This window comes from Mustela nigripes, chromosome 7, assembly GCF_022355385.1.
Source record: "Mustela nigripes isolate SB6536 chromosome 7, MUSNIG.SB6536, whole genome shotgun sequence".
Lineage (NCBI taxonomy): Eukaryota > Metazoa > Chordata > Mammalia > Carnivora > Mustelidae > Mustela > Mustela nigripes.
Window position 1 is genome coordinate 140,499,633 of NC_081563.1, and position 27,289 is coordinate 140,526,921.

General features: G+C 58.6%; 1 protein-coding gene across 1 annotated transcript in view; it reads left to right on the forward strand.

The window, feature by feature from the left end:
- Window positions 1-1,393: 1,393 nt before the first annotated feature.
- Window positions 1,394-27,289, forward strand: part of MYT1 (myelin transcription factor 1) — a 45,876-nt gene continuing 19,980 nt past the window's right edge. The window contains exons 1-11 of the mRNA XM_059407497.1: window positions 1,394-1,492; window positions 9,814-9,868; window positions 10,774-10,804; window positions 15,811-15,873; window positions 16,498-16,745; window positions 18,041-18,961; window positions 20,739-20,873; window positions 21,395-21,485; window positions 22,476-22,589; window positions 25,225-25,439; window positions 26,770-26,894. Of these exons, the coding sequence (XP_059263480.1) occupies window positions 9,814-9,868; window positions 10,774-10,804; window positions 15,811-15,873; window positions 16,498-16,745; window positions 18,041-18,961; window positions 20,739-20,873; window positions 21,395-21,485; window positions 22,476-22,589; window positions 25,225-25,439; window positions 26,770-26,894 (1,998 nt within the window). The 5' untranslated portion in view covers window positions 1,394-1,492. The remainder of the gene's footprint in view (window positions 1,493-9,813; window positions 9,869-10,773; window positions 10,805-15,810; window positions 15,874-16,497; window positions 16,746-18,040; window positions 18,962-20,738; window positions 20,874-21,394; window positions 21,486-22,475; window positions 22,590-25,224; window positions 25,440-26,769; window positions 26,895-27,289) is intronic.

A 27,289-nucleotide genomic window follows, 5' to 3' on the forward strand; every position in this document is an offset into this window, starting at 1 on the left:
CCTCGTGCATTTACCTGCGTGATGGTGACCGAACATTCCTCCCGCGCCTTGCAGCTCAGCCCCGGGGGTAGGTTCTTCCTGGGAGGCCCGTGTGGAAGGTCAGCCCCATGCACTCTGCAGCCTGGGGTCTCCCAGCTTCCGCCTTCTCCAGAGCTGACAGGGGAAACTCTCATCCCCTTGTAAGTGTGACGGGTGACGCCTGTGTCTCGCCCATGGAATTTCCTCCCTCCCCCACCGGGGGGCACCCCCTCTTCCCCACGCCTGTGGCATCTTCCTGGGGAGTTCAGGGCAACGCCCCACGTTTCCAGCAGAGGCTTGGGAATGTGAACACCCAGTGGGTGGCCTGGTCCCATTTGGAGCCATTGACTGCTGGGCACCCACCAGGAAGATCCACGCTGCTCACACTTCCCTGGAGGAGGCCAGTCCTCACAGGGTCCCCTGCAGGGGACTCAAAGCTCAGTGAGAGGGAGGCACACAGTAGGTGCACACAGTAGGTGTCAAATCCCGGTGTTTTTACTCATTCGTTTGAAGACCTTGCATTAGGCCATCTCCTTGACTACCAATCTGTTTCCCTCTGTGTTTGTGCTCCTTGAGGTCACAGGAGGCCCTTTAATGGGATAGAGACATTTTCAGACGAGAGGATGCTCTGGCCGGAGCCACAGGGCTGCCTGGGGCAGGAGTGGTGGAATTTTAGGGAAACTGCCTTTGGAGTGCGTGTCAGAAGCACGAATGACGGCCAGTGCTGACCTACCTGCAACAGGGCTCAAACTCACGTCTCAAGAGGAGCAGAGAGCGCAGCACAGGAACACTCATTTCCTGTTTTTATTGTTGGTACTTAATGACCTTCCTTGAAACGCCACCGTGGTAGAAAGCTAGTTGTCATGGAAACAGGGAGTGCCGTGCAGGGAATAGGCATTTCTTTGTCATGTCCAGCTGATGCCTTCAGCCTCTGCTCAGACATGTGAATTTATGTGTGGAATTAAATATTAACTGGAGACATTGCCCTGGAGAGGGACGAAAACAGGGGAAGGAAAGATGGCGGGGACCAGGGCAGAGGTGGAGGCCAAGTGCCCCCCACTTGCGCCAGCCCCCTGCTGCGGCAGCTGTTAGTGGAAACCACACCCACTCTGAGGCAGGTTCTCGGAAGACGGAGCAGGGGCACGGGATGCTGGGGGCCTCTGAGGAGCATCCCAATTGGAGACCAGTTTTCCTCAGAGAGCTCCTGGCCCTTGTCTCTGGAACCGACACAGGACCACGACCTTGCACATCCTTCTGGTGATTCCAGAAAGGGGGATTGCATAAATGCTGTGGAAAAGAGCAGTCCAAGTTTCCCATGTCCCTTCCACCACACTGAGCTGCCTTCATTAAGCTTTCTTTTTCTGACCCCTCAGAAAATGAGTTCCGGGGTGAGCTGCTGAGTCAGAGGTGGACACAAGGAGACAAAGCCAGCAACTGCAGGACCTCGAGGCTCCTCCTGGGCAGACACGGCAAGGTGAGGCGCTTGGAAGGCAGCCGCTTTCCTGCCACAGGCTCCCCCACCAGGGTCTGGGCAGGGGTCCTTCTCTCTTCCAGGCATGAGGCATGGAGGTGACTTTCTGTCTGGCCACCATTACTCTTGAGCAGATAGAAGGTTAAGTGGGGGGTAGACCGTCAGCGATCTGGTCACGGCAAACTTCAAAGAAGACCTCAGGCCAAGTCCCTGCTCTGGGTCTGGTGACACCTGGGCTGCCTCCGGAGCTGTTCCCCGCCGGACAGACCGAGGATCGCTAGGAGACTTTGTTGCAGGAGCTCCTGAGGTCTGTTGGCCTTGTTTATTTCCATCTTCTCAAGTGGAGGCAAATGACACACGCCTGCTCATACCTGCTTGGGTCTCACTGCTGGAGGTGTCTCAGGCTCCGTGCCTCGCCAGAAATGCTCCAAACCCAGGGTATGCCATGTGCTTACAGCCACACCAAGCCTCCAATTCTAAACCTCCCAGGATGCACTCTGGGTGAGGCTGGCTTCCCAGGGTCTGGTGACCTTCAGAGGTGGAGGGAAAGGTGACAACAGGCTTTTGGGCATTCCTTTCCAGACCTCAGAGTCCTGTCTCCATTTTCTTCACATGGAGATGGTCCTCATCAAGGATCCTAGCCCTGACGCAGGGCATGGCCATCCAGATGTGATGGCGCTGGGTGTGGACAGGAAGGGCTAGAAAGGCTGAGGCAGCAAGATTACTTGAGGGTGTCTGTAGTTCCCTTTGAACCTGGTGACTAGAATATACTTTCTAACGGGCGTCTCCTGGCACCTTGTTAAGCACCTTCACTCCCACTTTTTTTTTTTTTAAAGATTTTATTTATTTATTTGACAGAAAGGAATCACAAGTAGGCAGAGAGGCAGGCAGAGAGAGGGGGAAGCAGGCTTCCCGCTGAGCAGAGAGCCCGATGCGGGGCTCGATCCCAGGACCTCGAGATCATGACCCGAGCCGAAGGCAGAGGCTTAATCCACTGAGCCACCCAGGTGTCCCTCCACTCCCACTTTTATTCTTGTAGGCTTGTTGGCGTTCTACCATGTTGGAGCCTGAGGCAAAAGGAAAAGTCAGTAGTACCGATCCTATCTTTATTATGATTTAAAAATCAATAGATTTTTGGCATTAATTTTGATATTTTGAAACCGTCACTAAACTGTTTATCTTGATGACTGAGTTTTTGTTTCCCATCTTAAATTTACACCTTGGTGCAAATGCCTCACTCATCTCTTCCCAGTGTTGAGCGTTCAGACTGAGATTAGGAGCTCTGGATGACATGTCTTGACCATTGTTGGAGGTGTGTGATGTAAGAGCGCCGGCTGTGAGCAGCCTGGTGGTCCATGATCAGGCTTTCCTGGCAACAACTGCTCTGTTACAGTCTTCCTTCTAGTTTCGGCAGATAGGGCCTGAGTTACTGTTCTGAGCAGAGACACTAAGAGGTCGGAGAAGGAGGGAGGATGTGCCTTTGACAGGGTGGGTTTCCAGAAGGACTGCAGGGCTGGCCCCAGTGGTATGAGCTCACTGAGCAGGCTAGGGGAGTCCAAAGCAGGAGGTAGTGGTGGCCACGGGAGAGCAGAACATCACATAGCCAGGGTGGGCTGACTTTCTATGGGGGCTTGTTGATGTGGACCTCTGTGTCTGGAGGGTGGTGGGAGTGTAGTAGTCACGGCCGGCGGTCGGCCTCGGGTTCAGCACCAGGCATGCGGACAGCTCAGAGGTGGGCGGAGAAGGGCTGAGCCGAGACCGTTGTGGGCTTGGGGAAAGTGCGGGGCATTGAGCTGTTTATTTTTATTTTTTAACTTAAGAAGAAAAGAAGTAGGCATTGATGGTAGGTCCTTAAATCACTTCTTGACCTTAAGAATGAAGCACTGGGGCTCCAATCATGTAATATTCAAAGGAGGAGTCCAGATACGAATCCAGGAGAAGGCTGACTGCATGGAGGTCTAGCAGTCCTTCTTCCTGACAAGGGAGGGGGGGCCACTGTGCATGACCTTTCTGGCCTGCTTCACTGGGTGTGACTACACTCCTATCCTCGGGTAGAAATCCCATTTATGTTGGAGTTTCAAACAGAGGGACCTGACATAGAGATGTTGTATCAGGGTGTCTACCACACAGCTGCAATTTCAAAAGAAAGATTTATTTATTTGTTTGAGGGAGTGAGAGCGAAGGAGAGAGTGCATGTGAGCGGGGGAGGAGCAGAGGCAGGGAGAGAGAGAGAGAGAGAGAGAACCTCAAGCAGACCCCCTGCTGAGCATGGGGCTCAACTCAGGGCTCCAACTCAGGACCCTGAGACCATGACTTGAGCCAAAGCCAAGGGTGGGATGCTCAACCAACTGAGCCACCCAGGTGTCCCTACAGCTATAATTTTAAAAAATTCATTAATTAGGGGCGCCTGGGTGGCTCAGTGGGTTGAGCCTCTGCCTTAGGCTTGGGTCGTGATGTCAGGGTCCTGGAATCGAGCCCCGCATTGGGCTCTCTGCTCAGCGGGAGCCTGCTCCACACCCCCACCCCGTGCCTGCCTCTCTGCCTACTTGTGACCTCTCTCTCTGTCAAATAAGTAAATAAAATCTTTAAAAAAATAAACATTTATTAATTAGATTTTAATTTCCAATACAATGAACACAGTGTTATATTAATTTCAGGTGTACAGTAGAGTGATTCAACAATTCTATGCATTACTCAGTGCTCATCACGATAAATGTGCTCTTCACCCCATGACCGGTCTCGCCCGTGCCCCCAACCGCGTTTCCTCTGGCAACCACCAGTTTGTTCTCTACGGTTTAGAGTCTGGGTTTTTGTTATTTCTTTGTTTGTCTCGATAGAACTATCATTTTCAATTTGGGGTTGGAGTGAGCCCTAATCCCCTGCTCAGAGATGTTAGGAAAACCTCTCCCAAGACATGTGTTAAATAATACTCTCTGGGGTGTCCTTTCTACAAATCAGGGAGAAGCTCTATTCCATTGCCAGTGGGCCGAGCAGTGGGTGGAATGTCAGCAGAACTTCAGAGACACAGTCGGACTCCCCCCAGAGGGGGCAGGACTATCATTTCAAGGAGCCAGGGGTGCCGTGGTGGCCGCGGTCGGGAGTCAGGTGTGTGGGCATGCGGTTCAGCCTCATGGAGCAGGGAATGGAAAGCGGAATGTGTGCGGAGGGTTCCTGAGGTGGTAGAACTTGTATGTCTTTGAAGAAGAAGGCTGCCCTTCAGGCTGACCTTGACCAGGTTTGCAGGTGCATGTTCAAAAACTGGGAACCAGTGAGGTTGTGTAAGTAGACAGTATATGGGACTGGGGATGGGGGCTCTGAAGGGTTCCACCGGAATGCTTGGTGGGGAGAGACAGCAAGGAGCACCCTTGAAGGCTGGGCCTAAACCCTTCAGTGGTGGGAACATGGGTCTATGGAAGGGCTTCCTAGCGGTGCTGTGCGAGTGGGCATTGCCCCTGCTCACACTTCAGAGAATCAAACAAACCCAGATGGCTGCTTCTCCCTCACCCCTTCCCTCTCTCGGAGAAAATGGACCCTGGCCGACGCTGCTGCAGCCAGCATGGTGGGTCACAGCCAGTTCCCTGCCACTCCTGCTATGTTCCTCTGCTTCCTCATCCCATGTCATCCTTCCTTCTAGGCAGGTTTGCGTGTGGTCTCCTGGGAGTCAGTGGATGCCCCCTCTCTTTGTCTAGGTCTTCCAGGAGGGAAAACACTGAAACTTGCCCACAGGAACTCTACAATCCTTAGAATCCTATGGATTTAAAAAAATGTCCTAGGTTCATTCTAATTTTCCAGCTATGCTAGCTGTTGGAACACTTTCTTTTTTCCTTTTTAAGATTTATCTTTTTTCCCTTTTCTTTATTTATTTGACACAGAACGAGACACACACACAGCGAGAGAGGGAACACAGGCAGGGGGATGGGAGAGGGAGAAGCAGGCTCCACGCTGAGCAGGGAGTCTGATGCGGGGCTCGATCCCAAGACCCTGGGATCATGACCTGAGCGGAAGCCAGACGCTTAACCACTGAGTCACCCAGGCATCCCCTGGGACACATTCTAAATAAAATGGAGCCCTAACCTCTTTTTCCTCCAGCCCAGGGCTGGGATGAATGTCCCCCATGGTCAGGGGTCTGGAACCCCCACCCAGCTTCAGGCTCTGGTACTTGTTCAGCCCCTTCTGATTGCTCCTGGCCGTGTTCCCCAGTTCCAGGACCTCAGAGACATTGCCCAGGATCACCATCTGTCTGTTCATCCTTACATGATGCGTACTGAGCAGTGAATGAAACTCTGTAGGAGGGGTGGTGATCTTGAAAACATGACTGGATGGGCTTGTTTCACACTGAGATGAGGACCACGCGGGAGACACACGGGCACAGAGTGGAGCCTGAGCGGGAGAGGGTGGGAAACGGGAGGCCCAGGCCACCCAGGGATGCTTCCTGCTTCCCAGGGCTGGAGCACCTCCCACTTGGAGGCCATCAGCCCTAAGACCCTCAGGCCCTCACTGACTCCCTGAGCCTCCTCACTCCCACCCTCTCCCCTGGGGTGCGGTCCCCGTGGTCTGGCTGCTGAGGCCAGGACAACCTCAGCATGAATTCTGTTCTTTGTCCCACTCTTAGTTGTCCGTGCAGAAGAGTAGGGACATGGCACAGGAGAGGATCTGTGAGGGCCTGGGAAGAGCCCCGAGATGTGAGAGAGGGAGGGAGAGTGCACGACAGAGGGGGAAGGGCCTCCAGACACCACGACGGACATCCCTGACTTGGGGAGGGTGGGGGGTCGGGGGCAGACCTGGCCTTGGAGGGTAAAGGCAAAGATTGGCATAGAGTCTGTTGGGCCTCATGGAGCACCTCGCGAGAAATCTCAGCTGCAGGTTGTCGGACGCCGAGAATCTGTCCTCTCTGCCATCTTCCTGGCTTCTGAGTGTGTTTCTGAGAATTCAGACAAATCTATGGGTTTCAAGGCTGCATAATTAGGGCATTTCTTTTTTGGTCCCCGAGTTTGTAAATGTCCCACTTAGGGAACCCAGTTTTGGCAAGGGTGCTCCGCAGATGGGTTCGAAAAGGAGCTGGTCTTGGGTGTTGTGGGAACCGTTTGTATTTAAAAAGAGCTTCTGTGATGAATCTTGACCTTTTGAAAAAACGCAAAACAGAACAAAATAGTAACAGCTCCTGAGTGAGACCCGTCACATGGCACTAACAGAGCCAGTTAAAAGGAGGGCTGAAGAGACAAGTCTCTGGTTTGTGGCTGTGGCAAAGGGAAGTGTTTGCATCCGTAAATGACTCCCCTCTCCATACTTTTCCTGCTGAAGACAGAACTCGTGAAATATTAATTAGAGTGCAGTGGTGCTGTGAGGGGCACAGGGAAGCTGTAAGACGGGCTTCTGGCGGCAGGACGGAGGTGGCTCACAGACACAGCACAGAGGGCGCTCCCGAGAGAGATCCCTGCCCCACAGAGAACATGGGCATTGAGGCCAGCCTGGCTGTGACAAGGGGCCTTTTCACCCTCCAGGTGTAAGGTCAGTCAGTCCTCTCTGGGTCGTGCAAAAGCAGAGAAGTGATTGGGTTGTGTTTGGAAAAAGCGAGGGTCCTTTAAGTAAATCCGTAAAACGTCAGAACGTGTCAGTCTTTGTGCCGATGAGGGACCTGTCTTGGTGTGGTTAGGGACAGAAGGCCCTGGGGGGCTGCCAGGAAGCCAGGCAGTGCGATACCTGTGGTGCGGTGCGGTGGCCTGAACCCCTGTGGCGCTCACGCCGGGGCCTTGGTCTCTATCTACAACACGGGGTGGGGGCGAGTGGAGAGCGCACCTTGGCAGAGTGCTCCGCTCTCTGGGAAGGAGAACAGGGATGCGGAACGGAGCTGGTTTCATCGTGTGTTTGCCCAGATGCTCTGAGGCAGCCACCGCCACTACTTCCCAACAGCCCAGAAGTCAGAGTCTCCCTGCTCCATCGCCGATGTCCCTTGTCACCCGCTCACAGACTCATCTCGTGTTAAAGAGCTAACCTGTGTTTCCTCCTGGACTGGGCTCCTTCTTTCCTTTTAGAATCAAAGCTACACGCACTGAAGAGAACTTCTCACTCACTGACCATCTGACGCAGATAAATCGCAGATGGAAAGGTGCTCGGCAGAGTGAGTGTCCCAGCTCTGCGCTGCATCAGTGGGAGCGCCCAGTCGCGCCCCTGCAGCCCTTTCTGTTCTCTGCTCTTGAATAATTTATCTGCAGGAAATCCGAATTGCCAAGGCATGCTTTAACCTAGCAGAATGATTGCCAATTTCCCTGGGAAAACTGACAAAAAAAAAAAAAAAAAAAAAAAAAAAGAAAGAAAGAAAAAGAAAAAGAAAAAAACAATAGAAAGAAGGCTGCCGATTGCATTTCAGCTGAAAGCCGGCGCCAGCCATCAGACGCGTGAGCTCCATTGTGCGGCCGGCATTGGAGGGGTGTGCTTGGGCTCCGCGCAGATGACAGTTGAAGGCTCGTGATGTAATGAAGTCCCTTTGACACCTGCTCCTCTCTTCACTTTATATGTGAGTCATTGGCCCGTGGGGAGCCTCTGCTTTAAAAATAGAGATTATAGTGATTCCGTTCCATGCTGCTGGAGAGCTGTCACTGGCCCCGGGGGCTCCGGACGCCGGCTCTGCCGCCTGGGCCCGCAGCTGCGTGGATCACGCCCGGGTTTGAGTTCTGGTCCTTAACAAATCACATAAAATGTTGTGTGTGACCACTGCCTGTGGGGAGGCTCACTTTACAGATTTCATCTTCCTAACTGGGGGGATTCCTTCCCTCCTGCGAGGGGACTCCGTACCTCAGAGCTCAGGCTTTCCTCTCGAGGGCCTCCAGGCTTGGAAGCCTGAGTCTGTCACCCTTCCTTTCTCCCTTCTGCTGTTTGGCCTTGCCTTTGACAAGCCTTGGTTGTGGCCTGGGGACAGGTGGCATCACTCTGTCCCCTTCCCGACCACAGGGACAGGTAGTGAGGCCGGTGGGGCTCATGGGACACTTCCTGCCAGATAGAGGCCCCTGGCCCCCCACCTCAGAGACAAGGGACATTTCCACTGTCCCACCCACCTCCTACCTCGTCACTACCTGTCTGGCCAGATGTGTCATGGGTGACATCCGTCCAAGATTCTACGTGAGGACCTATGGCCCTGGGAAGATCCCCTCCTTGGGCTTCTCCATGATGCTTGTACCCTGGCTTCACCCTCCTGAGGGCTCTTGCTCGACTCCCCGACAGGACCATGTGGACCATGTTCCCCATGGGGATTAGGCAGGGTCGGGGAAAGTGGGGGTGCACTGATGGGCTCAGATGGGGCAGTCAGAGTGGTGAGGGGTCTGCACTGTGCAGGGTGCCCTGCCCCCTCAGGAGGACCCACTCACCCACTCCTGGGAGAAGGGACATCCCTGGGAGGGTGGCCTGTGGGTCCTGACCACGTGGCCCCTCGGCCTGTGTTCTTGCCTGAAGCTGGCTCCCACCTCTAGAGCCACAGTCTCCAGCATGGGGGCCATGGGCCCGACTCAGAGGTGCTGTGAGTCCAGCAGACATGCAGGGTCTCTGCGAGTTAGCACAAAACAGCCTCCCACTCAGAGGCTTTTCTACGGATTACTGTTGAAGTGACAATGGTCAGGTCAGGTAAGGTTTTGTATATTAAAATCCGTGTCACGCATCCTTTTACATTTGTAGTATGGTTGCTATCACGTCACTGTGCCTGACGTGCTCTCTGTCCCCACTGGGTGCTGGTGCCCAACTTCTGGGGACACACCCTCAGTGAGCACGTCCTGTCCCTGGGTCAGGCCACTGGTCCCTGGGCTCCCTCCAGGATGGCACACGGTAGAAATCGAAGTAATTCATTTTCTGGACGCTTTGTGGAGACCCGTTCCAGTCCCCGCCATCTGTTTCTAAAGAGGGTGACCCCAGTGTGTTGGGGCCCTCACGCCTGTGGGAAGCTGGGCTCTGGGGTCCAGTGGGGGACCGGTTGTGATGCCCAAGTGAGCAGGGGTGGAGCTCCCCAGACTGGTCAGGAGCCCGTGTGCTGGGAGCCCTACTGTCCACAAGCATCCGGCAGATGGGGCAAGGGCTCCTGCTGGAGGTTCCTGTGGGAGGGGGAAGGTGGGGGCAGTGGGAGGGCTGACTGCCGGGCCGGGAGCTGGGGTTTCCCCACTGAAACCCCTGCCCCACGCTTGCTGGCCTGGGTCTCAGGTCTTCTCTTCCTGCGAGCCTACCCCTTGTCTGGCTGTGTCACAGGCTCTCCGCAACCAGAAGAGCTGGGGCCCTGTGCGGCCCTCCAGAGGGGAGGTCCTGGGCTTGGCCTCCATTAACACCCCAGTTGTTTTTGCTTGCAGATGAGCTTAGAAAATGAGGATAAACGGGCTCGCACGCGCTCCAAGGCCCTCCGAGGTGAGTGCACCCCCTCCCAGCCCAGTGTGGCTGTGAATTCCAGGTCCTAAAGTAAAGACACTACGTTGCTCAGGAAAGCAGAAGCCCACATTGGTGGCCAGGCCCTGGGAGGCTCCTCCCCTGATGCTGAGCACTTGGGGTCTGTCCATGGTGTCTGGAGCCTGTGAGGCCTGCGGTGGGGTCCAGACCAAACGGCCTGGGGTGTGGGTGAGCAGGTAGATGGCCCCACAGAGTGCGGAAGGCCAAGGTCCTTCAGGAGACCTTTCTGTTTGGAGCTAGAATGCTTCCAGGCTTCTGTGACAGCCTCCTGCCCTCCTGGGAGGTCAGTCCTAGTGCAGGAGGACATGGTGGGGGGTGGGGGGGCTTGTCAGATTGAGCTGGCAGGGGGTGGGGGGGCCTTTGGCTGGCTCACCTCCCTGACTCCCTAAGTACACACTGGGCCGGGGCTGCACGTCTGGTGTGGGGAGGGGCCAGAGCGCCGAGCTTCCCATGTGAGCTGCTCAGCTAGACCCCGATGCACTGTTGCCCAGTGTGGCCCCATCACCAGGGACCAGCTGCTTGGTTCTCTCCGCCCAGGCTTCTCTGCTGGGTCAAGTTTCCTGTTGGAAGCTGACTTCCCATGGCAATTTGAGAAAGAGACACTGTCCTGGTGCTGAAGGCTTGGAGAGCAGGGACTGGTTGGGATGCCTGACCCCTCTGTAAGGCCAACAACGTCTCGCGGGGAGATCTGGGGAAAGCATAGGGGGGGCGGCAGCTCGCCCCCCTGGTCCCGCCACACATTCTAGGAGGTCAGGGAGGGATGGGGTTCCCTTCTCGCTGGGATTGTCTCCGCTTCTTTTCCGTTTGTGCCTTTTTAGTTCGGACTGCCATATGTGTTTCCCTGTTTCTCTCTTTCTCTCACTCAGTGCCCCCAGAGCCCACAAGTGCCGACCTCAGGTAAGAAAGGCTTTCTGCTCGCACCCAGCATTGCCCATGCCCGTGACCCCGAACACCCCACTGTCCCACACGGGGCATTTTGGATGGCTCAACCGCCCCCCGGGACCCCGCTCCTCCTTGCCACGAGTCCCGCTATCTTCCGCTTGCCTCTGCTCTCTCCCGCCTCTGTCCTGACCCCACCACGCAGTCAGCCTTGGCACAGGGGCAGAGCTGTGCTGACCTGTGGTCACCACCAGGCCTGCCTGTCCCCGTGGCCCCCAGCCAGCAGCAAGGTGTCACTAGGGGCTCTCAGGAAGGGTTGTGCATCTGCTGGCCAGAGGCCCCATTGGGCAGAGATGAGGAAAGGCCTGTGAGGTCCCCAGCCATCCACAGACTCCAGGCGCCGAGCGTGGTTGGTGCGCTGGTGATCTTGCGCTGGCTGAGCTCTGTGAATTTCCAGATTCTAGGTCAGGGCTTACCGGGAGGGGCATCCTGAGGAGGAAGAGAGGACAGCCCACAGCAGGGATTTGCCAGGTCCAAGCAGGAGGGGCCAGGTCGACTTGCCCCCACCTGCCGGCTTCTGTCCTGGGATTGGCCCCTGGGATGGCCAGAGAGGAAGCCCCCCTAGTCCCGTGCGTCAGGGCTGTCCCAGAACCACCCACACGACCTTGGAACTTCAAACTCAGTGGGCCTGGGCCCTCAGTGCTGTTTTGCTTAGACAGGGCTGGTGATGTTCAGTTTCCAACAAGGAAAACCAGCCCTCAGACCCCCCTGTTTCCTGAGGAGGGGCAGTGCCAGGTGTCCTGGCTCTGACAGGAAAGGGGAAAGGGAAGTGGTGCTCATGGATGGTCCCAGAATGTCAAGGGGTGTCAGGGGCCCCCTTTAATGGCCACAAATTCCCCATGAGACGGAGCTGGGTTTGGACTGCAGCTGCGCTAACCTGCCAGAGGCTTGTCCTTGGGGGACAGAAGGGCTCCAGGCCCACCCTCATTCCCACAGAGCCCCCAGCCCCCAGCCCCTGGCCATGTTGGTGGGGCGCCGTGCCCATGCAGAAGGGCCAAGGGCGACAACCACACCTCAGTGAGGTTTCTGTGACCTTCTGGACTCCCAGCGGGGGACACACAGAACATTCCAGTTTCTGAGGGTCCGTGCTGTCCCTGCCCTGCCCAACCCCCAGCCTGGAGCAGACTTTCCACGTCACTGCACATGTCCGGAGCTTAGGGGGAAAGAATCTTACCGAACGGAACAAGTCTGGGGCCGGGGCTGTCTCATTTCTCACCAGAGTGGCTGATGGCTGGTTTGCCAATCAGGACGCTGAGAAGACCCCGGAGTGGGCAGCGTCCCTCTAACCTTTGAGGCTGTGAGCTGGGGACAGAAGGGAAGGGACTGGAGGCCCAGGCTTGCGACAGACTCTGCGTTGGCTGCCTGGCCTAGTCTAGCTCTCAGGGGACACGGCTGCTGCTGTTTTCACCCTGTGCGGGAAGTGGGGAAACTGAGGCTTGGAGGACTGAAATTCGACCAGAAGAGCTGGGTCATACGCACCCCAGGCCCCAGCCCAGCTCACGGGGAGAGAGTGGGAAGGCTACCAAACCAGACTGGGGAAAGGTCCACAGAATGTGCTCCCTGGATGGGTGGCCCGAGGCTCCAGGGGAGAGAAGGCCTCCAGGAGGAGGTGTCACTTCCTCTGGCGTGTGATGCTCAGCAACAACCTCTTCAGACCGTGAAGGGGAGGAGGCTGGTCACGGGAATCAAGGAAGCTCTGGGTTTTGGTCACAGCAGCTAATTTGGGCAACAGATAAAGTTATGGAGTGACTTGCGAAGGCAGATCCAAAGACCTTTCTCTCCTAATTTTGAAATAGAACAGAAATGACTCTGAAGATAGTATTGTTTTGAAGTGCTCTCAGAGAGGACCCAGCCATGAGAGGGTCCTGTGAGCACCTTCATTCACCGTGAGGTCTCAGCCTCCTTTCTCGGCAGTAGGGAGACTGTTGCCCGTGTTAGTGGAGAAACTAGGGACAAACGTGTTGATGACTAATGTTTTAGCAACAATCCTCGAGGTTTGGGGCTTCTTGGAGCTGAGTGGAGTCCTCTGTGCCAAAGAGACGCCCGTGTCCTGCCTGGGAGGTGCGGGTCACTCCTGTGCTCCTGGGCGCTCGCTGGCCTGAGCTATACCTGGGGCTGTGATGTGTGGTGGGATCGTGGCTCTCGCTCCTTAGCTGGGCACACCAACCACACGGGCACCTTTATGCTGTGAGAATGGGCAGACGCTGCAAGCCGGCTTATGCTTTGGGTGCCAGCGCAGGGAGCCTGTGACCTGGAACAGGACATCACCGTATTAGATAAACTCATGCCCAAGTCACTGGAAGGGAGAGCCGAGTTAGGGGGAAGCTCTACGGTGGGACCCGCTCCATGGACGAGGGATAGAGGCCTCCCTGTCCCAGAATTCGGCCCACATCCCCTGTCCCGGTTTGTTTATTCCCAACTCGAGCAGGCCCCCAGGAGGCTGCTTGCTCTCAGGGGAGTGGCATGGCCGTTGTTAGGAGCTGAGCTGAACAGGAGGCTGACCGGGAGCCGCCAGGGCTCTGAGTGCCTTCTCCTGCCTCTGGAGCCCACGTTGCTTCTCTGTGCCCTGGGTTTAACGCTGAGCGCCCAAGAGAAAGCAAATGGACCTGGTGGCTTTTCCTTTGCGTCTGTGAAGAGTGGGAAGAACTGTGGGACACTTCGGTCTGTGTCCTGGTCTGGGCCCGCCTGCAGCCACACGGCCTGGGAGGGGCTGTTGGAGGGGTTGGCTGGTGGGAAGGTGGGGAACCTGCTTCCCCCTGCAGATGCCTGCTGGGCCCCCTCTGGAGCACGTTTGAGGAGAGCCGCCCATCTGTCACACCTGCATCTGGGTTCCCTCCCAGCCCTGTGACGTCACCGGAGGGCCTCCTTGGAGCCAGTGGCCAGCTTCTGCCCCGGGGGACAGATGAGAATGGAGAGGTGCCCCACCTGCCTGCAGGGGGCGGGAGGGAAGTCAGTCCTGTCTAGGGCTGGTAGTTGAGTGCAGGGCTCCGGCTGGGGGTCTTCCTGGCCTCAGCCTTGACTTCCCTTGACACCTGTAGCTTATGGTTGGATGTGCAAAGCTTTCACCGGGAGCCTGTTCAGTGGGGACCATGAGCAGGCTGTCTGCAAGCCTTCTGCCTATCTTCCTGTCCCTGCTGCCCTCCGGGAGCCACAGTAGGGAGCTTCAGGAAGAAACCCTGGCTTCGTCGGCCTCCTCCCCTCAAGACGGGGGATGCTGGTGCTGCTTCTTCACCCGAGCCTCACGCACCCTGGGGGCGCTTGTAAGGGAAATGGTGTGAGTGGTGCAGCCCAGGCGACGGGCTGGCAGCCGCTGGGCTTTGACTGGGTCTCCTGTGGCCACTGCATGGGGAGCCAGAGTGCAGGGGCTGCGGCTTCTAATCCCACAGTGGTCCTCACCTGCCCCAGACATGTGGGCTCCCCGCCTGCCCTGCTGCCCCCTGGGCTAGAGGCCAGGACGCTGGCAAGCTGGTGGCTGGAGGTGTGGCTCAGAGATGGTGATGCATCCGGGGGCAGGGCCAGCGGCCTTCAGGACTCCACAGCAGCTGCCACATAATTGCCTGATTAACTCAGTGATTAATCGGCTAATTGGGACCTCAGCTTCAAATCCCTAGTAACAAGGACCTTTTGTGAAAAGTCTCAAAGCTAGCTCTTGAGAGAGAGAAAGCAAGCGTGGGGCATAGATTTTTAGAGTAGACAGCGGGGGCAGCAAGTCCTGGCTGTCTGGAAAGGAAATCCACAATAAAACGGGGTCTTCCCTCCCCTCCCCGTCCGTCCCCCCCCCCCCCCCCCCCCCTCCCGTGCTCCTTTCTTCCTTTTAAACTGAGACTCAGCCCTGGCCGCCTCAGCCTGGAGGGCAGCTGTTGAGCTCCTAGGTGGGGTGGGGCTTGCCTCTGTCCACTGTCTTGTTCTCCCTGACCCTCCCACGAGGGTGACCTGTGTGGCCTGGGGAGTCCCACAGCGCATTGCCGTTAGGCTGTGATCCGTCAAATTAGAAACCACCAGGTGTGTCTAGACTGAGGTCGCGGGCCGTGTCCCTTTCGGGGCCCACCCTGTTCTTCCCTCCCAGGTTCTGGGAGGGCCTGCCCAGACCCCCTGATGCCACGCTTGTTAAAAACAAGGGCTTCCCCTCTTGGGACGGCCCCTCCCTGGAGGAGCTCGGGCTCAGCCTCCCTGGGGTGACCTTCAATGCCTTCTCCCACTTCTCGGGACGTTGGCTTGCCACTCCGGAACAGGAGCGCATGTCTGCTTCTTGCTGTCTGCGGTCTGTGGATGTGCGCCGCAGCCCATGGGATCCCGGCCTTGAACAGGGCTGACTCCAGGCAAACTGGGCTGGGTGGTAGGCCCCATGCCCATGATCTGACGTTTCCAGAGCTTTCCATGGTTTGGTTCCGTAGGGCGACAGATGACAGTGGCGGGGGAGGGACTTCTGAGTGCCTTGCCTTCCTCCCCGTGCACTTGCTGGCCCCAGGGTGCATGAAGCCCAGCAGCCCCCTTCCCTCCAAACCCTCCCCCCTACACGTCTACGGGTCAGCCCCGGGTCATAGGCCCTCCTGGCCTCACCTGTCTGCACCAGGCTGCGGGCCTCAGAGCACAGTGATGGCCGGCTTTGCCTCAGGTGCTGGTTCTGGGGGCTTCCCAGAGCACCCTGTTTCTTGGCTGCTGGGAAGCCGGCAGCAGTTTGCCGTCAGTGGGAAAGACTCATGCGCAGAGAAGAGAAGCCATCTAGGAGACACCGACATCGGAAGTCTTGATCTCATACATGCAGACCTTTAATTAAACACACTCATAAAATTGTAATGAGTCATTCGTTTACTTAAATGGGGTGAGTTATTTCATTAATTTTTAGTGAACTGCAAGCAGCCGTTCTGAGATGCACTGTTTGGAGACAGTCTCCTGCTCCCGGGGAAGGGTCTGGGGCGGGCAGGTCCTTCCCCGTGTGACCACCTCTGCTTCTCTCCCTCCAGCTGCCCCACCCCAGGATGCACAGGCTCAGGACACATCCGGGGCAAGTACTCCAGACACCGCAGGTAAGGGGGCTCCTGGAGAGCAGTGGGACTGCGGGGTTCCGGAGCCCCTTGCCCTCTCTGGGCCCTTTTGTAGATCTAGAACCTTCCATCTGTGCCTGTAGCTGCTGAGGCCAACACGGCTGTGGCGCGTCATGCCGCGGCCTTTCTGCTGGGGGCCAGAGGAGGGTGTTGGGAGGGAGTTCAGAGTGGACCTGCCATCCACGAGGGTGGCCTCAGTGAGCTGCCGCCTGGTCGTGGCTGCTGTCAGCTCGGCTGCAGTGAGGGAGGGTGTGCAGGGTCTGGAGGTGGAGAGGAAAGGCCCGGGCACCCGATGGCCTGCCCGGTGGGAGGAAGTGGGCGGGGACCGACAGAGGGCCAGTGCCCGCCTCAGCCCCGCAGGGCGCGTGCCGTGGACGGGGCCACTGAGGTTAGGGCTTGAGAGAAGAACGAAGCGCAGTTTAAAGCACGTGAGTTTTTAATTCACAGAAAACTTAAGTACATCAACCTGCCTGTCCTGAATGTGGGGCTTTTAGCTGAGGGCGAAGACGAGCTTTCACCACAGGGAACGCGGCTGCCGAGGGTGGAGTGCGGGCGGGTGGGTCCCAGAGAGCCTCGACAGGGCGGCCCTGGTCCCCTTCCCCCCAGTTCGCAGAGCTGCCCGCTGGCCAAGAAGAGGAAGCTGGAGGGCGCGCCGGCCGAGCACCTGGCGCCCACACGGAAGTCCCGGCCCCTGAAGCTGGCGCTGGACGAGGGCTGCGGCGCGGACACCGACGGCAGCGAGGACCCCGAGGTGAAGGACGCCTCTGTCTCTGATGAATCGGAAGGAACTCCGGAGGAGGACGAGGCTGAACTGCCAGGACAGGAGGAGATTCATCGTCCCGAGCCAGCTGAAGGTGCTTTGTGGCTCTTTCTCCCCCGAAATAAAGGGCGCTTAGTGTGGCCCTGGAGAATCACAGCCTGCGAGTGGGGAGGGGGCCCCACTCCGAGGCAGTGAAAGCGCCGCCGAGGAAGCCCTTCCTGAGAACAAGCGAGGTCTTGTCCTGACATTTGTCGGGGTTTCCTGGAGAGGGGCCGGAGCAGGGAGTTGGAGGGGCCTGTGGGCACATCTCTGGGAACGCTGTGGGTGTGAGTGCGTGTGTGTGTGTGGATGTGTGTGTGTGTGTGTGTGTGTGAGAGAGAGATGGATGGACAGATGGGCGTGGGCTGTGCCTCGGGTCGTGGGGGAAGGGGGGAAGGGGGCTCAGAGAGATCCCCTCCCCCTGGCTCCAGGGAAGGGCAGCTGGGGGTAGGGCGGGGGTCTGCTGGGCGTCAGGTGAGACTGTGGGGGTGTCCAGGGAAGCCTGGGGTAGGATGGGGACCCGAAGGGATTCCTGCCGAGCATTCTTCCCAGTGGGGGAGGCCCAGACGTCGGCAAATGCTGGTGTCAAAGTGGCTCTGGGTCCCGGAGGGAAGTGTCCACGCGCCCCCCCAGCCTGGCAGACGTCAGTCCTGGGAGTGGGACTGGGACCTGAGGTCCTGAACCCCCAGAACAGCAAGGTGCTTGAGTCTTCTGGCCTCGCACGGTCCGAGACGGCATTTCTACTTCATTGTGGAGCCAACTCTCAGCGAGTGCCCTCACGCTCACCTCGCTCCTGGGGGGGTCTCTGGTCATCTTTGCAGTGCTGTGTGGCCCAATGGGCTCTAGGGAGAAAGCACTAGCTTGCCAGCTTTCTTACAGAGGAGGGCATTTGGGGTTTGGGCAGCAGCCCCAGCGGGCCCCCCGGAATAGGCGCCCACACCCGGGGCCGGTGTGTGGGGAGCCTTCACCACAGCAAGGTCATGGCACTTAAGATGTGTACACGTGGGTCTTTTAAAAACATAAATTACTTTTCTCCTTTGTGTTTACGAAGCAAATTTTAGAATCTGTTGTATTAAGTGCCATTTTATGAAATGCAGGTTTACCCGATTTGAGAAAGTAGCCTTAAAGGGAGGGGCTGTTAGTAACAAGTATCGGAGAGTGTCCCAGCTTCAGAAGAAGCAGTGACCCCTTCTCCTCCTCAGATAAGTTCACCGCGCGTCTGCGGCCCAGCACAGGGGCAGGCATGCCCGACCACCTTCCTCTCTCTGGGGGTGTCGGGCTCCCCAGGCGGTTGGGCAGGGCGCTCGGGGGCTCCTTAGGCTCTTTCCACATGTTTCTGATTCTGTGCAGGAAGGAGCCCTGTCAAGTCCCACTTCGGATCCAAGCCTGTCGGCAGCTCTGCGGGCCCCGCCAAGGGCGGCTACAGCAGCTACCAGGAGATCATTGCCACTTCTCTCCTCAACCTGGGCCAAATCGCTGTAGAGACCCTAGTTGGGGAGGACTTGGGCCAGGTGGCCAAGCCGGGCCCTGGTGTTGTGCACCTGGTGCAGGAGGAGGCTGAGGAAGGGGCCACCAGTGACGAGGGGGAGAAGGATATGTTCCTCAGGCCAGAGGATGCAGAGCAGGTGGTGGGAGCCACCAGGGAGCGTCCCCAGGAGCTCGGTCCCCAGGCCGTGGAGGGTGTGGCCAGTGAGGAGTCCAGCAAGAGGAAAGTCGCTCTGGGTAACGAGGAAGAGGAAGAGGAGGAGGAGGAAGAGGAGGAGGAGGAGGAAGAGGAGGAGGAAGAGGAGGAGGAAGAAGAGGAGGAGGAGGAAGAGGAGGAGGAGGAGGAGGAGGAGGAGGAAGAGGAGGAGGAGGAAGAGGAGGAGGAGGAGGAGGAAGAGGAGGAGGAGGAGGAGGAGGCCGCTCCCGAGGTCATCTGCCAGGAGGATGCCCCCCTCGGCCCCGGCCAGAAGGTCCCTGAAGCCCAGCCGCTGGCCTCGCCCAGCCCGAAGCCCGAGTACCCCGTCCTGGGGGAGGAGCGCTCCGACGACGGCCGGGACGAAGACGCGCGCTCCCAGAAGTCCGCGGTCACCGATGTGTCGGAGATGTACGACGTGATGACACGTGGGAACTTGGGTCTCCTGGAGCAGGCTATTGCCCTAAAGGCTGAGCAGGTACAAGCCGTCTGTGAGCCCGGCTGCCCGCCCACCGAGCAGGGCCAGCTGGGCCCCGGGGAGCCCGGGAAGGCAGTGAGGCCCCTGGATGCCCGGAAGAGCTACTGTAGCAAAGGTAGGGCTGGCGGCCGGGCCCACACACCCTCCTGTCCTCCCTCCCCCACTCCCGGCCGGGGCTGGGTAGCGCCCGTTCCCCCACCGTCCCCACTGGGCATGGAGAGGCAGGCTGAGGGACAGGTGTGTCCAGAGTGGAGGGCCTTACGGGCTGGAGGCAGGGCTGACAGGTGCCAACAAAGGGCACACAGACACATAACTACAGTCTGGCCACAGATGCAGGGAATGGGCTCACACTGCCCTTGTGGGGCGATCAGAGAGAGCAGCAGAGCTCCTGGGGTGGAAAGCGGAGGCTAGGAGGGGCAGTCAGCCGGCTCCAGCAGCTCAGCCGCAGCCTGGGGGCTGGCCGTGGTCATGGAGAGACGCAGGCAGGCCCTGGGCGGACACAGCTGGGTCGTAGAGACATTGAGTCAGCTCTGGGGAGCCCAGTTGGTAGGTAAGTAGGGACACCGGGCACAGATTTCCTAGGGAATCTCGATGAGATGAGCTGGGGGCAGACGCTGAGGGACACAGCTGAGGGGACCCAGATGAGGACGTTGTTTCAACCTGGAGGAGACCTGTCACCTTTCAGGGTGGCCCAGATGTGGGGACAGCTGCTCGAGAGCTCAGAGTCAGACTGGCAGGGGCTTCAGGGCACGCAGGTGCAAGAAGACCCAAATTTAGGGAAGTCGGAGCTGCGTAGAGTGTCAGTCTGCGGGCAGTGGGCTTGGGGCTCACGGATCAGGGCAGGGATGTATGTGGCTGGGCACACCGTGTATGGCTGGGGGACACCGGCTGAGTGATGGCCACAGCCCAGGTGTTAGGGTGACTCAGACCTGTGGGAATGGACACTAGTGGACCTGCCTTCAGGGTTGGAGTTGAGGGCATGGACCCAGGGGACGGAGCCTCAGGGTGAGGAAGATGGCCGAGCGGAAGCACCGGGCAGGGGCGAGACAGGGCTCACACCAAGGGTCGGATGCAGCCCGAGCCCCAGATAGAGCCCGAGTTCTGGAAGCAGGCATGGGGGATGGGTTGGGGACAACCCTGCCTGCTGGGTTGGTAGACGTCCAGTTTCCTGCTCATTTGAACATGGAGATGCAGAGCCTGGGGCCCTGCACTTCAGAGCTCCCCCGGGTTTCTGCCTTGCCCCGGGGAGGCGTTCTGGGTGTGGTTGTGTGACCTCTGCTTCTCCTGGAGGGGAGGGCTGCACCCAGAAATTTCTCTGGGACATCGGCTATGCTCTGGGGATCATTGTGTCCTGACAAGTGTTTCCTTCTGGCCCCTACATCCTATAGGGACATCTCCTGGCCCACAGAGCCTAGACTTGAGTTCAGCAACTGAGATTTGAGTTGAAATTTCTGTCCATGCCTTTATCAGTTGTGCGGCTTTTGGCAAGTTAACGTCTTTGTCCTCCCCCGGCAAGGAACTAGTTCCACTTTTCACCTCTCTGTGCAGAGGCTGGAGCTCTATGGTTAAGGGGCTCTGGAGGCATGCCCCAGCGCTGAAGGCAACAGGCTCCCACAGTGTCAGCAGGGGTGGACAGGGAGGGCGCCAGCTGCCACCTGCGTCCTCCTGATCACGCTGCCCATCCTGTTACATGGGAGGGTTTTCCATGAGGACGGCCAGTGTGGGCCACTGTCCCCAGAATGATGCAGCCCCGGTCCCTCCCAGGCAGCTGTGCAGTCCGGCCACTCTGCTCTGCACGTGAAGGAAGGAGCGTGGCTGTCCCATCCCCTCCCCACTCGTCACCCACCATGCAGTTTTCTCCCTGCACGATCTGATGCATCTTGTGTGTTTAGATCCCTCAAGAGCTGAGAAGCGTGAGATCAAGTGTCCGACTCCAGGCTGTGATGGCACTGGCCACGTCACAGGGCTGTACCCTCACCACCGAAGCCTGTCTGGCTGCCCTCACAAGGACAGGATCCCCCCGGAGAGTGAGTAGCTGTGCACAATTCAGACCATCTCTGTTGCTTGGATGGTATTCCTGTGGAGGAGGGGTCACCCAGGGCCCTGTCCCTTTGGACCGGCTCTGTCCAGATGCCCCAACTCAAACCCTACGAGGCTGGGGATGTGCGGCATGCCCTGTCACCTGCCTTGAGACCGCAGCCCCATGCCAGGGCCCCAGGAGGCCTGTGAGGAGACAGCCAGTTGCCTGTCCTCCGACGGGCAGAGGAGAAGGCCTGTCCTCACTTCCAGCCTAGAGGCAGTAATTGCGAACAGGAGTCTCAAAGGCAAATCATAGAACCACCGGGGGCTTTGAGGGCAAGTTGGCTTCCGCCCCAGGGAGGCCGGGGCCACGGTGGGAGGGAGTGCAGCTGGATTGGGCTGAGGCCGGTGGGCCCTGCCGGCTGCTGCTCTCAGCTGCCACCCTCCCACAAGGTTGCAGACCTCACATGGGGCCCCTCCGTCTTCCTTGGCCGTGCTCAGCGTGTCCCTCCCTCTGGCTCTCTCGCAGTCTTGGCCATGCACGAGAACGTGCTCAAGTGCCCCACCCCCGGCTGCACCGGCCAAGGCCACGTGAACAGCAACCGCAACACTCACAGAAGGTACTCAGGTTCAGCTGGGCGTGGGGGGCCGGTGGGGGGGCAGGCTGGGCCTCGTGTGTGTGCCCCGGCCTGGGATGGGTGCAAGCTCAGGGCAGGCCTCTTGGTGGGGGGTCGGAATGACACCCCGAGGTGTGGTCCCTATGGGAGTGGTCCTGAGACACCAGAGGGTGCTGGAGGGATGGGTGTGTGCCCCCCAGAGAGGCCTCCTGACCTTGGGGAGAGCCAGGTGAGGCTCTCTTGGGAGGCCTCCACCCGCCAGGACCGAGGTCCAGGCTAGAGTGTGGGGGCCATGGCCCAGGCAGACCCGATACTCCCGGGGTGCCCTTGGGGTTCTGCGGTCTGCCATCCTGCACCGTGAGAGGTGACCGCACTCCCCACGTGGAGCGCCTTGTAGTGTGGCTGTGACTGGCTGTGTCCTTGCAAAGGCGGCTGCACGTCCCTGAGAAGAGGCCACGCTCCTGAGTGGGGCTGTGGCCATCCCTTGGGCAGCAGCCGGCCAGCCCGATGCTGACAGCTGAGGTTGCTCCCACGGTGTCTTAGATCAGGTAGTTGCCGGGGAGGGGCCTGGCCTCCAGGGTCAGCACCTGGCGTGTGTGGCTGCGTGGCCTTGGGACTCCCCATTGGCCGTGATGGGTCGGCCGACGGAGCACGAGCCAGAGACAGGTCCCGAGGGCTCCGCTCTGGTCGGCAGTGAGAGAAGGGCAGGCCCACTGCCCAGACCCGCCTCGAGCTGTGAAGGCATTGAGGGTCTGCTCTGTTTTCCCTGTCATTGCTGAGGGTTTCCCCAAACGGAAAGCGACGTGCACAGCTACTCTGAGGGCTCGAGGACAGAGCAAGAGAGACAGGAGACTTCCTGGGCTCTGGGTGGTGTTGGCGAGCTCCTGGCTTGGGCAGGTCTGGGTCTGGAAGACAGTCCTTGCCGTGATCGTATAGTGGTTAGTACTCTGCGCTGTGGAAGACAGTCCTTAGCTGACCTCCACCTTTCTCCAGTTTGTCTGGCTGTCCCATTGCTGCTGCTGAAAAATTGGCCAAATCTCATGAGAAGCAACAGCCGCAGACAGGAGACCCTTCCAAGAGTAGCTCCAGCTCCGATCGGATCCTCAGGTGAGTGAGATGAGCCCCAGAGCCTAACGCGCCTGCCCCTCAGGGTCCCGCAGGGGTCTTCCCAGCATCTTTGGGTGGCTCACGCGCATGTGTGCGCGTGTGCTGAGGGCCCGAGTTGCCCTGGGGTTCTCCCGGGGGGACCTGGAGGCTAGATTCTGGGGCACATAGGACAGAGTCTGACAGCCGCGCACTCACCCGTGTTTCCGCTGTGGCACAAACCCTGCCTGGCCGCCCTGCCTTGGGAAGGCATCAGCTCTCCCCGCTGGGGAGCGCTCAGGGGCTGTTGTGGAGATGCTGGTCCTGTCTCCAGAGACCAGACTACCCCAGCTGGCGGCCACTGGGTCCAAACCCTCCAGGAGCTGCTCCTTCCTGCCTGCACCTCCCTCACCTCAGTGAAGGACCCTGAACCGAGGGCGAGGACGGAGGCACGTGGTGCCCTTCAGAGCACGGCTTGTGGCCCCAGAGGTTCTGAGGCAGCCGTAGGCAAGCGTGTGTAGACAGATGTCAGTGATCAGGGGCTCCCCAAAGGCCATTAAGAATGCATGTGCTTGGCATACTGCCACCCCTGTGACTCTGTGAAGGCAGGAGCCACATGAAGGCCACAGTGTCGGGAGCTTGCCCAAGACAGCAATTATTGGCGAGGGGGGCGTGGAGGGAGCTGGCACTGGCCCCTGGCCAGCCTGGCCTCAGATTCTTGCTTTTGGCCAGCGGGGTGGCTCCCCACCAAGTGCCCTCACTCTGTGGATACTCTGCTCCCGGTGTCTCTGAGGGACTGGGACTTCAGAAGCCTTTCCCTTCCCCAGTTCTTCAGATCCCAGTCCCGTGTCTGCCCCTCAGAGGAGAATGTTGAACAGGCACGAACCTGGGCATTAGCACAGACCCTGGTCTAGAGAGAGGCCCGCCTCCTTCCAGGGCCCATGCAGCCCCCTGTCCCTTCCCTGGTGTGTGCCTGCCAAGGTCTCAGCCAGAGAACCTGGCCACCCCCCTTGGCTTGCTCTGTGGGTCCCCTGTGAGGGGTCTCTGGGTGGGGCCAGAGCCGGGGCCTCACCCCTCTGCACTCTGCACTCCCATCTACGGGGCCTTCAGCCCTGCGTGTCCCGTGGGCTCCTTCCCACCTGCTGGCTGGCTCTGAAGACACTTGGAAGCTGCTTCTTGCTTCTATCCCATAACTATTTCTTCCAGCTTGCCATGCTACTAATCCAGTTTTTTCCTGCCTTGATCTAAGTCACGGGTAAAAGTCATACGAGCAGGCAGGCGAGGCCCTGGGAGCTCAGGGTCCGGGGCCAAGAGTCCCCCACGCAGTGGCTGTGCTCCTGGGAATCGGACCCCTCTTTGTTTGCCTGTGAAAGTGGATGACAGCGTTGTCTTGTGGACTTTGCAAATACCCGTGAGGCCTGAACAAGGTCGTGACATTTCGCCTCCCCAGGTCCTTGGTGCCAAGCTTCAGACAGTAGCTATGGAGGCCGGTGTTCAGGCTCTGCTCCTGTGGCGTGGCCATGTTTCTGGGGGTCGTCCCGGGAGGGTGGGGCGAGGCTGTGCAGACGTGTGCTGGCGTCCCAGACACTCCACCTGCTGTGGGATGGGGCCCCGGCCAAGGAAGCCAGCAACCCGAGCCGCCAGCTCTAAGCTCAGGGTTCTTCTCTCCGCTGGGTGGTGCCTGAGCACTCTCCGGGGACTCCCCTGGATGCTGCCTGGCCCTCTGCCCTCCTTGGGGAAGGGGAATGGACCTATGCTAGGGACAGCTGCTTTTCCAAGGTCCAGGCTCAGATCTGATCTCCTCAGCGTTGCGGGGTCTGTCCCGGGGCTCCTGTTCCACCATCCCATGTCCCCTTCTTGAGCCCAGGCCGCAGTCGCTTGGTTGAGTCCGGAGCAGAGAGAGCTGCCGGGCCTCTCCTCTCCCTTCCCTTCTCTCTGAGCTGACCAGCGCAGAAGCCTGTCCCCACCCCGTGTGGGGGCTACTCCCCGCCTGGCTGGCCTTCCTGCCCGGCCCCGTGCTGTCTCAGCTCCTTTCTTCACGCCCCGTTTTGTATTTGCAACGCTGTGCGGTCTCGTAACCGTGAGCCAAGGCCCGCAGGGGCTCCCTGCTGTCAGCCTGTTCAGCCCCTCTGCGGCTCTTCTCCACGGACGTCAGGCAGAGAATAGTGCAGGGCTGAGGCCCTGGCCAGTCGAGAGCTGAGTCGGGCCCTCCCTGAGCCCGGTTCTCAGAAGCGCCCACATTATGTCTGCATGTCCCGTCTCCCTTCTCACTGGGCAGCTCTGTTATTGCAGCAGAGTTCCGTCTAGGGGTGGCTGGCCACTGTCCGAAGGACGCTCCTGTGGACTTGCCTGCCAAAGGCTCCCACTACTGGTAGCCAAACTCTTTGAAAGCGGCCTTCCTAAGCTCTGGGGGGACATCTGAGGCCTGCCCTCCCCCTCTGATCTGCGGGGACACATGCCGTCATCCGCTCAAGGCTCATCGATTGCTCCTGGCTCTCCTCCTCGTCCAGAACAGGCCCCAGGCATCCTTTTGTGGGGGGACATGGGGGAGGGTCTCTGTGTACATGGGGCTCTGAGGGGTTCCTGCCTGGGCTGTAGGGTGGGGCTTAGAGTCCCTGGTCCTGTCCTCACGGTGCTACACCTCTGTCCTACACCTCAGGCCTATGTGCTTCGTGAAGCAGCTTGAAGTCCCTCCGTATGGAAGCTACCGGCCTAACGTGGCCCCTGCCACCCCCAGGGCTAACCTGGCCAAGGAGCTGGAGAAGTTCTCCAAGGTCACCTTTGACTACGCAAGTTTTGACGCTCAGGTTTTTGGCAAACGCATGCTTGCCCCAAAGATTCAGACCAGCGAAACCTCACCTAAAGCCTTTAAATGTAAGTTGGGGAGACCCACTCCTGAGAGGTTAGGGTTTGAGAGTGGGGGAGGGACCCCTCACCAGCACTCTCTGCCCCGGGGCTATCTAGGTGTCCCGTGTCTACCACGGTGGCTTTCCCAGAGTCCGTGTCTTCCTCATGTTACTGCCACCATGTTCCCCGTCACACTCGATGTATCTCTTCCCTATTGGTGAAGCGACACCCAGGTCCTTCACGGCGTGCGTGTCCGAAGTCTTGAGAATACGTTCCCTGATGTGGCCTGTCCTGCGGGGGCTCAGAGAGCCGCCACGCTGAGCCTGGGCAGGCAGAATCTGTTTGCCTTCCTGCCTGAGGACCGTCTCACTGGACAGTGTGTTGTGGCGTTAGCCACAGGTTTTCTGGGTACTTGTACTAACAAAATGTGTTCCTCTGAACTTTGGAGAACAACCTTTTCTGTCTGTTTTGGTCACTGAATATACCAATCTGTGGGTTGCAAGCCCATTAGCCTGAGAAACACATATGAAATGGAGAAGCAGCCCACTGAGCCCGTGAGACGGGAGCTGGCATCTCCCGGGGGTGTCAAGCCCTCCGACGCAGCTATGAGGACTTTCTGTCACATTAATAATGGAAACACCAAGGGCTGACACAGCCGCCAGCATCAGTGTGGACCTTTGTCCCATCTGCTCGGTGCCATGACGCCCAGGGAGGACCTAGCGTGCACAGGGATCTCTCGGAGGTCTGGGGACTTACTGGTGCTGCCCTGACGTTGGAAGTGTAACCCCTGACGGCTGGTTTGGGGCTACAATATAATCACTAGCAGAGACAACATTTTATGCCCTCATTGGCCATGTTTATTTGAACGATAACATGACTTTACTGAAGTGGTATTATGGGGGCACCCAAAGTCGCCTTTTGAGATGCTGGGACAAGGGCTTTCCTTCCTGAGTCATGTCCCGGCCACTCCTGCTCACAGAGGTCTGTGCCCTCTGTCAGCGTCCCCAGTTGGCAGCGTCTTTGCTGGACGCTTCAGACAGGCTGGAATGACTTTGGAGGTATTTGTTCTCTCTGCCCAAATGTTAAACGAGCCGGAAATGGCCTCCTGGACGCCTTCTGAGGGGACGAGCAGGGTGTGCTGTGGCCCTGTGACCGGGATGAGTGGCCCTGCCCCAGGCCAGCCTCCTTAGAGCTGCGCGCCGTGCCCTCCCAGCCGGCCAGAGCTCCCCACTGCGTCCGCGCGGCCGCCTCCCATTCCAGTCGCATACCAGCTGCTGTTGTTCCCTTTTTGCAGCCCAACCTTTCCCAAAGGCCTCTCCCCCCAGGCACAGCCCCCGCACTTCACCCCCTTCTGCAGGCTTCGACTACACGCATGACGCCGAGGCCGCGCACATGGCTGCCACGGCCATCCTGAACCTCTCCACGCGCTGCTGGGAGATGCCGGAGAATCTCAGCACGAAGCCACAGGACCTGCCCAGCAAGGTGGGTGCGGCCCCTCTGAGGAACCCCTCTGAGGCAGCCACAGGCCGGGGGGTTTACAGTCGGGACAACAAGCCCCCACGTGACATGTGCTTAGGACACTCAGTGTCCATTGGACAGTGGTCATTCTTACCTTCTCTTCCTCCGGCTCGTGGCTCCTGTGACGGGGGGTGGCTGCGGGAGTCCCCTGTGAGAGCTGTTTGCTGTGACTAAGTGGGACTGAATGGCTGTGCACATGCATGTTCCTCTGTGTTCCCCTGAGTCTGAGGGTCACGCACATAGATGAGACCTCATGTTCTCCTGAAGCTCATGGTTGAGCACATGTCCTTGTGTGATCATGGTCAGCGCGTCTCAAGGTCTGGCGGGGTTAGCAGGACCTGGGAGAGAGTGGCGCCCCC